Below are 10,062 nucleotides of genomic sequence, written 5' to 3' on the forward strand. Positions count from 1 at the left end.
TGTTTTGAATAGACTGTGCTTCTCTTTCAAAGGTGCTCAAGTAAAAGGAGAGATAGGAGGGAGATTTAATATATGTAATTACAACAATCCATACAGAGGGTCATTGGAAACTATCTGCATATAATTTATAGACTTCTCAATTTTCCTGTTTAATATCATATATATTTCTCTTCTATGTATTGTATTTTCTGTGTTTGCATTTGAGATATCTATTTTGCACTGTGACTTGCTTCTATTTCTGTTATAACAAAGAAATAAAAAAGTGCAATGAATGTGATCATAATTTTATTAAATTAAAATTTGAGTGTGTTCTCTACATTCAATCTTTAACCACATTATATCCAGCTAAAATTACTTTTGCTTATCTATTGCAAGTAGTGAAACCCTGGTTTTGCAGTCATGGCTAGAGGAAAACCAGCAGTGCTTAAGATAGAAAACCTTGAAGTAAGTTATATGGAAAAAACCCCCACAAACCTAAATCTGTAAACCAGCTTACTTTGTTATCTGGCTTCTTTGTGCTATTAGGCATGTCAAAGAGGACAGAGACTTGCCATTATTAAAAAAACAACAGACAAAACAGTTGAGAAAAATCTGTTGATAGATGGTTTGCTTGTGTCACCTTTAAGCAAACCATACCACTCGCTGCCCCATGCAGTGAGATGCGTGCTCTAAGAAAGGGGGAGGGCACTGAGGAATTCATTAAGCTTTACCAATCCCTAACTGACGTAAGTATAGCTCTGCTGATTCATGCTGGGACCAGCTGATGGTGGTTTCAAATCAGCCCTCAGAACTGAGAATATGCAAAAGTATCCCTCGGGAGTCTTTTTCCCTTTATGCAGTCTCAAACATCACTTTGGCTACAAGAAAGCTTTTGGTCTTAACAACATAATAATTTTCCATCCCCCTGATGCAGAGTGGGAGCCTGCTATGAACTTTTTGTCACATATAGTAAAGCTTTTTACATAGTACATCCATTGATAGTAGATTCTGGTGGTTAAAGAATGGTGTCTTGATCAGATTTTAGACAAAATGAAAAAACCCCCATTCCCGTGGCTGCTCCTATCGTTGCCAAAATCATTGCTTGTCATTACAGTGATAAATATAGTCCATCTGCTTCCTCCACCCTGAGTCTCAGTTCACGAGTTTGCCTTTTTCTCAACTTCTGACAGGTGAGAAATGATCTGACTGGTGTCCTGTATGGTGAAGACATTGAAATTTCAGATACTGAGAGTTTCTCCAATGATCCCTGCACAAGTGTAAAGAAGCTTAAGGTATGTGCTGCTCTTTGGGGAGTAAAGAGAAAGTGATGATTATTTCATGGCATTTCATTTATTTTTTTTCCTATGAAGAAGGTTAATAAAACAAAATTTGTATAAGAATAATATACTGCTACATTCCATTGCTTAGTAAGGCTTACAGAGGTAATTTTGAGGGCCTAGTCCTGCTTAACTCAATGAATGTCCATACATATAGTAAATATTTTTATAGCTCCTGATAAAGACACAAAGTAAAGCAACATGTTGCTGGCTTAATGTTTGTAGCTAAAGTGCCAGTCCTAGTGGTATATGTGTGAAGTCTCTTGTGGTTTGGAACCAGAACCCTTTTAAGGTAAATTATCATGTAGCGAAAGCATTGAGCTTCTTTCCATTAGCATCATTACACATTTTAGATTAAATTCCCTGCTTATAATCATCTACATTGTTTCATATGAATCATAAGGAAAAAAAGGAAAAAGAAATTTGATAGCAGAATAATTTACCAACATTCTATTATTATAAAGATTTATTGGGTTCCTGGCATCTCATAAAATTAAAACCATATGTTAGCATGCAGTGTAACCAATAATAAACTAGACGTAGAAGGTAAGAACCTTAAGCTGCATATGAACATGAAAATATGAAGGAACAGCAAGAGAAAACACTTGAATGGTGAAGATCAAATCTTTGCTGGCATCAAATACAAACAAAGCCACAACAGTGGAAATGCTTAAATACGTGTAAAACAGGTTTTAAAAACCCTAATAAAGTGAAAGGTATTAAAACTAAAATTAAACCAAGGATATAGACCTGTGTAAGACTATGCCACCACTGAAGCTGACTGGAAAAGGTCTGAAGCATGGTAAACTAAGTGTGCTTTATGATTCCCACAGTCTAGAGGTGCAAACCTGAATGTTTAAAGTGTAAATAGGTAAAAATTATGTTCATAGGAAGCCATTTGTGTCTTTCCAGTCTAAGCCAGTTTGCATTTCCTATCTGAGGTTGCAAATACTCCAGTATGTGTTATCAGTAAAGTCCATTTTTTTGACATCGTCTTTAACTCCTGGCATCAGAAAACTAGTCATTCGGAAGGCAGAGATATTTAAACCAATGGATGATGTAATAACAAGAAAAAATGCATATATACATATATATTTAGGCTGAAGGTTAGAAGAAGCAATGAGATTCTAGCTTTCCTGTATGTAAACAACATGCTTGTTTTATAGGAAAGACCAGAAGACTCTGTCAATCAATATATTAGTTATCTCTTGATTTCTTCTTCAAAACAAATTACTGTAACAATAAATAAGCAGTTATCTAGACAATCACTTATTCTTGACAGGAATATAGGGTTACTTGTCCTTAGATACATGTGTCAGGAACAGCTTCGCTCTCCAATTCTGAAAATGTTAATACTTTTCTTCAAGATGTAAACCTAATATAGGTAAATTGGTATCTGCTTAATGTACTTGTGATGAAAATAGACCTGAAATACCTTTTCTTTTTGTAAACTCAATTTGAATTAATGAAGTTAATTATTATGCATTACAAAATAGAAATATCTGGTATGGTTTGCAGAAATATATGTTCTATATTTTTCCCAGAAACATCTTAATTTTTACTACATTAACTCCAACCTCTTTGAATCACAGTTGGAAAGTAGATTTAGGCTTGAGGATATCTTTAAAACTCATTTTTTATGTTCAGAGAATGGGATGTTGAAGGATATGCATTTGTACATCAACTTAAATGTTTAAAAATTCCAAGCATGCACAGGCAAATTGTATGAGTGATAACACTTCTGCTTCCAACTTTCTTGTGTCTTGCACGTAGGACAAAAAATTGCAGTATATCAATTCCAATTCAGTGAAACAATTTCCATCTGATTTCCCAAATACAGTAGGTATTTTGGGTACTGACCAAATGCGATCTGTCATTCTGACAGTAAAGTTAATTAAATTTTAAAATTTTGGGCCAGGAAGAGGTTTGCAGCCTCAATATAAGTGAGTGACATGCAGACTAACACAGACGTCAGCCAGTTTTGCCAGCACATGATGGTGCTGGGAGCCGACATCATGTAGTGCACCTTCACCATCCATTGCTAAGATTCCATAGCTAAGGTGAGAGGCTTAAATTGTTCAAGAGGACATACAGGCATTTAGAGGGCAGAACATGTGGATACCTCTATTGACAAAGTTACCCAGCTCTGAGTAGATTTATTGATAACATCTTGACTGCCAGATACGTGCTGGAGAATATGACAGAGTATCTGAGCTGTTTGATTTAGATATTTCATAAAGGGCCTGCCAAGACATTGACTTTCCCTGGCAGATGAGATATTGTAGCAATTCTTCTCTGGAAAGCTGTGTAATGTAACATTGTGGTGTTATTCATTAGAAATGAGAGAGATTAAAATCTGATCACAGAAGAGAAGCACTGTAGGCCGAAAAAAAAAGAAAATAACGGCTGCCTATTTCAGCATAATGTGCATCACTCAAAAACTCTGAAAAGTCTAAAGAGTGCCTTATGTCTGAGGCTGTTGGAAATTACAGAGGAGGAGACAAGTTGTTCTTCATCCCTCCAGGGAGCATCATAGACGTCTTGATCCCCACTGTCCCCTGAGGACAGATTTTACTACTCAACTGTAGAAACTCTATATTTAGTGGATGAATAATATTCTCACCTATATGAAATAAAGAAGGGAGCAAGAGAGTAATTAATTTTTGAGGTTGTGCCATAGTCTTCATTTATAAAATGCTTTTATGGACAGTCTGCCACAACTGTGGGTAAATGAAATGTAACTGTTCTTCATTTTCTTGTTTGAACTTTAGTCCATATGGGAACATATGTGTTGCTTACGGAGGGGCAAAGCTTAAATGCTGATACTGCTACTCTGATCTCTGAGAAGAGTAAATATGACAGCTCACCATCTGGCAAATGGTCTAAACATTGGTCTTTTTATATAAGCACAGTTTTGGGAGTTGCCTTCCCCCTGAGATGTTTTTAATCATCTCATAGATCACCTGCCTAGTTCCATCAATTAAAAACTCTTCTGTCAAACACACTTTAGCTCAATGCAAGCAATTTACAACTCTGAGAAAGAAAGAGTACTCAACATTTGCTGAGATCCAGTGGGTGACTTTGATCCCTACAAGAGAGTTGCACTGTGTTAACTTAAAGCATTAATATATCCTTACCAGGAAATCATACTGGTTGACAGTTAACAGTGTGACTGAAGGGAAAAAAATTATGCCCCAGTAAACATCTGATGTATCTCTTTGCATGAGACTATAATGTGACATATACCCTGACCTGTGAGCACTGAAATGAACCCAGCTCTGATTATCTTCAGTGCAGAATTCACTATCCGTCTAGCTAAAATCTCTGCAAGGGATATGAGCTATGCCCAGTTGCATGAATTTGAAGCTTCAGTGTCTCTTATGCAGGACAGAGCCAGCAGACTCAAACTTGGCATTGAATGGATCTAGGCTTGAATGCAATTCTTCATGAACAAATTTGGGAAAAATGTGGAGGGGGACACAAGAAGCCGAGTTGGAGAGAAAGAGGCTTACTGAGGAGCGCATCATTACACAGGAAAAATGTTATGCATGGAATAAGAAAAGCTATTGTACAGACTTCCCTAAATTAGTTCCTTCTACATGTATTCTAACATACAATTATTTGGTTACATGATTGCATACTAAATTTTCCACTCTTCAGTTAAGAAGCCATGAAACACCAGGCACTGCACCTCACAGCATTTTATTGATATCTGCGTGGTTATAAACACGAGGAATCTTTTGTAATTTCCCATACATGACTAACCAACTAGAATTATATATTATCTTCTTCATGATGCATCTTTATGAGGCTGGACAAAGAAAAATATATTCAGCCATATATTCACAGTCAGCTTGACCCTGTGATCCCATGCTCTCCACTTAACGTAGCAAAATCCCTATCTCATTCTGGATCTTCATTCCAGTCTGAAGTTCCTTGCTTACTCAATGCTATATTTTGCTTCTCTGATTTCTCATCTTCCTCTAAGTACCTTTGTCTAGATTGTTGTTCCATTTTCTTCTGACCTTATTTTCTGAGATTGCAATTGTCCTAACAGTAATTATTTGTCAAGCTTCCTATTTGCTATACTCTTGAAAAGTCCTAATTCCCCCTCCCAAGCTCCTTATTCAATACTGGTCTCAAGCCTACTACTACCTCCCCAGCCGTTTTCTCCATCTTTGCCTAAAAAGTGCAAGTATTCATTACCCAAATTCATTGTTGGGTCTGTCTCTCCTTCCCATGAGCCCTTTTTTCTCTCACTTGATCCTACCTCTAGTCACTTTATTTAGTGACTCTTAGCATTTTCTTCTTGGATCCATCTCTCACCACTACTGAGCATATGTGGATTGTGATTTTCCCCACCTCTAAAAGGTTAATACCTGGAAAAATGTAGGGAGGACTGTGGTTCATATTTCTGTCAGAGAAGCCTTTTCCTTAGAATATTGCACATAAAAAGACAGACATCATGACTTGAGGATCAGGGATCATCAAGTTTTAGAGCCATAGCTGATCTTTGAACGTGGGTCATGAAGCTTTCTAGTTGAGCATCAGGCAATCTCAAGAGCTTGGTTCAGATGTGGTTTTCACACTGCAGATTTTCTGCTCTGGCATCAGATGCTCAGCCCATGCTGGAAGTGGAGATACCTGCCTGACAGAAAATCCAGTGTCCCTGAAATCCTTAGTCAGATATTGGTATAGGCAGATATTCAGAACTTGGCTCTGCTGATAGCTGGACAAATTGGCCAATATACCCATTTGCTTGGGTGCCTGAACAAGAGCAGAATGTGGTTGAAAATAGGATTGAATGCCAGTATTAGAATGGGTGCTCTGCTATGCCTTCTGTGAAAAACATTTTCAAGATTAATTTCTTGTGTGTCTGTTTGCTTGCATGCCTATAGACTAAAGACATTGTAAAGTCACATTCTCCTGTGGCTGAATGTGCATGGTTTGGGTCTGAATGCTATTGCTAAACTAATTGCACAATTATATTAGCACTAAAAAAATCCTTGCAGACTGTGAGGTTATTGAAATGGGATAGGTGTGGGGAAGGTACTCTGGTTTATATCATAATCAGGTGGAAGCAATGTCTTAAGGCATGGTACCAGACACCACAGACACTGTGCCTTCAGTCTGAAGGTTGTTGCATAGCCTGCGGGCAGCGCTGCTGCATATGCACTATAGGGTTATTCTCTACACCCTGCCTACAGTCTCTGGTCCTCATAAACTCTGAGGCCACACATCTTATGGTTTTGGTGTTTAGTTTTTGTTTGGAGTGTTTTTGGTTTTGTTTTTGTTTTGTTGTTGGATTTGGTTTTTTTTTAATTGGTTCTTGTTATGTTATAAAATGAAAAAGTCAGGTTGTACAAAGCCAGGTTGGACAGGGCTTTGAACAGCCTGGTCTAGCGGGAGGTGTACCTGCCCATGGCAGTGGGATTGGACTAGATTATCCTTAATGTTCCTTCCAATCCAAACCATTCTATGATTCTATGAACAGGAATTTATTCGATTTTAAGTTTAATAATTAGGTTCTTTGTCATTTATTTTTTAACCAAACATAACTAGTTTTTTTCCAAATATTAAATCTACATTTTTATGTTCAGAGAGGGCAAATGATTCAGAGTCAGAGTTCCAAGAGTGACTAAAATTATTTTTTAAATGTGAAAAATAAAAGTAATAGATGTGAAGGGTTTTTTTCTGCATAATTCCTAAATCTATTTATTGTCCTTACAAAAATTGTAATACTATTGCTGTAATTTGTGTAATTTGTTTAGTTTCATGTGACCTTGTTAGATTTGTTTAAAAGAATCTAATCCACTTCCAAAAGATTTACATTACTTTATCAATCTGTGGCTTAATATAAAAAGAAAGAGAAATAGGCTTGCTGAAAATGTACAGGTTCAGAATGAACAAAGCATATTACCTTCTTTCTGACTTTAACCGTGCTAGGAGTGATACTACTTTAATGCATTTAATTGCAGAACCATTCTACTATCTTTGTGCACTGTCCATCATAATATTTTCTGCTGAACAGGAAATAAACATCAAAATTATCTAAACTGAAAATCTTTGATACATTGATTTAATTAAAACTGAAATGTTTTTTTGTCACTGAAATTCACACTGAATCATCTGTGTCTTTTTTCCTTGGAGAGGAAAAAAGTAATTCTAGCCAAGTATTTTATAAAAGAAATGAAATATTACATTTGCTCAAGCTTTTGCTGAGAACTCAGCTTTTGTGTGAAATAAAGGGTAATATTAAGTCATAAAAAGCTATCTGTTCTGTGTTTTATAGTTGTTAGCAGCAATTTTTCACATGAGAAAAAGGCTAGCCCATTCCTGAGAAATATTTTCCTACGTATGCTCCTGAATTTAGGAATATTTTCTTAATATGTTTCTAAGTATGAAAAGAAAATAATCTCTTTTGAATTCAGTCATAGATTCTTGAAGTATGATGACTTTTTTTTAATGTATGGAGGTGGGAGGGAGGAGAAGAGAGATTTGCAATGTGTTATAGTGACTGTAGAGAAAGATGTATGAGTGAAACCTTGAAATATTACTGAAACAGACATATCACAGTATTTTTTCTCACTTACAATTTTCCAGTCTCTCAACTTTACAGCGTCAGTTCATATAAGCAGAGAAAAGAATATATTTTCAGCTGCTTTTAATATGCAAAATTTAAAAAAAAGAAATCTTGCAAGGGATCAAAATAATATTTGATATTTTGATGTTAGTGAATAGTAATATTTGACAAGATAAACATTACAATTTTATTCTCATTAGTGCTATTGCTTATTCATTTTCTTCACACACCTCAGCTGCTGTTTCTTGCAGTATTTAAAATTCTTGAATTTATAGAAAATGGAATAGTTCTGAATTAATTTTTCTGTCTGCAGCTGTAATCTGTGCTAACTCTTTACACAGTTGGAATAGCCAACAGAAGTGGTTTCTGGAAAGGCTGGGCGTGTATTTAACTGCCATGTATCTTGTTCAATCTTTAGGGTAACGATGTTCGGATAATCCTTGGCCAGTTTGATGAGGAAATGGCTGTGAAAGTTTTCTGCTGTGTAAGTAAATATATTTAATTGCATTATCGGAATAAAAGATGCGTTACATTTGAATAAAAAATACATTTGAGCATAAACAGTTCTTCATGGGGTTCAGCTCTGTCTAGATTTATATCCTCAAGAGAGGTTACACATGCTTAGCTCCATTTCTGTTTCAATAAAGTACTTCATACTTGACTTCAGTGGAATTTAGGTGTGGACAGCATGGTTAGCTGCTGCTTATTGCTTTCCTGTAGTGGAATTAAATGCCAAATCAAGCTTGAGCATTTCTTTTTATGTCAGGTCCAGGGAAACACTTGTACATGTAGCAGCAGATACAGAGAACTGCAAGATATGAATCTTGTCCAGGAGTTGCGTTCTGGTGGTAAAGTCTGCATGTATGTGGTTTTGCACATTTGCTTTGAAAGAATAAGTATTTCGAGTAGTTTCCATACATGCTGACTAAGCAACCCTAATAATTTCTACTGCTTGAAATGTTGCTAATTGTACAGTTGTCATTCACTTCTGACTGCTGTGCATTTTACCTGTTTTACATGAAAACAAACATTAGTTTGTAAAAAATAAAGTTTTTTGAATCAAAATAAATGTAGTAAGCCCAGAATAAATAGCATTCCCTCTTCTCACTATTTGTCTGAGTGTGTGAATGTGCTGCTGCAAACTTACACAGAGTGCTTGCCAGAAATCCCAAACAGGCAGATTTTAGTGGCCTAAGTTTTGTATATTTTTTTAAGTTTTTTAATCTTTAGTCTAAATAACCACATTAATCCTGTATGAGCCAAGAACAGAATAAATGTACTGGAAAAGCAGTAATGGTGGCATTTAAATTTCAAAGGGTGTTTTATAGTGTTCAATTAGAGAAACAAAGTTACCTAACCAAGAAAAAGAAAAGAAAGGGAGAAGTTCAAAATCTGAGTGCTACATGTGCCTCAGCCACATGTTGGCTCATACTCAGCAGCTGTGCCAGTTGCTGGCAAAATTTGGAAAGGAGACCATAGAGTATATTTGGAAGGAACAAAATCTGTTTGCATCCAAAAGGAAATGGAAAGCATTATTTTCTTTTCCATTCTTCTCTTCTTTGATCAGCCTTTGTATATAGATCTTTTCATTCCAGCATTTAAATTAGATTGTCAGAGAGAAGCTCCCATGTTTCCATTCCTGAAAGAAAGAATGGTCCCTCCACAGCCCCACTCCTCCTCAGATCTCTTGCAGTTGGGCTGATTTCCCCAGCTGAGTGGTCCCAGTCAGAAAAATGGAAGGGTCCCAGTCAGAACTGCCTTCCAACCCAATGTGACACAAGAGATTTGTCTCAGTTATGCCACTGCCCTTAGTACCTTGTTGCCTTCCTTTACAATCCTTTTCCAAGTCTGTGTGTCTGTGAGGGCACTGAAGAAATCCTAGAAGTCCTCAGAGGGACAAGGTGACCTCTTTTCTGCACTGCTCTAGTCTGAAGGATTTCAGGTGGGAGATGCCTCTTCCACACGAATGCCTGCTGCAGCTTTCTAGGGCAACGATTTGATACTAACACGGGAAGTGTGCGTAACTCAGAGCAGTTTAAAGAGAGATGGCTGCTTCTAAAGTACATTAGTGTCAAAAATAATAAGGTGGATTTTTCTGGAGCTTAGAGAAATCTGAGAGATTGTGTATTTAGGCTTGTATAAATGTATTTATAGGGGAGTTTC

At 36.5% G+C, this 10,062-nt stretch overlaps 1 protein-coding gene across 1 annotated transcript in view; it reads left to right on the forward strand.

The window, feature by feature from the left end:
• Nucleotides 1-399: 399 nt before the first annotated feature.
• Nucleotides 400-10,062, forward strand: part of GABBR2 (gamma-aminobutyric acid (GABA) B receptor, 2) — a 251,377-nt gene continuing 241,714 nt past the window's right edge. Inside the window, exons 1-3 of the mRNA XM_010184999.1 lie at nucleotides 400-444; nucleotides 1,170-1,271; nucleotides 8,318-8,383. Coding sequence (XP_010183301.1) covers nucleotides 400-444; nucleotides 1,170-1,271; nucleotides 8,318-8,383 — 213 coding nt within the window. The remainder of the gene's footprint in view (nucleotides 445-1,169; nucleotides 1,272-8,317; nucleotides 8,384-10,062) is intronic.

This window comes from Mesitornis unicolor, unplaced genomic scaffold (genome assembly GCF_000695765.1).
Source record: "Mesitornis unicolor isolate BGI_N332 unplaced genomic scaffold, ASM69576v1 scaffold185, whole genome shotgun sequence".
Classification (NCBI taxonomy): domain Eukaryota; kingdom Metazoa; phylum Chordata; class Aves; order Mesitornithiformes; family Mesitornithidae; genus Mesitornis; species Mesitornis unicolor.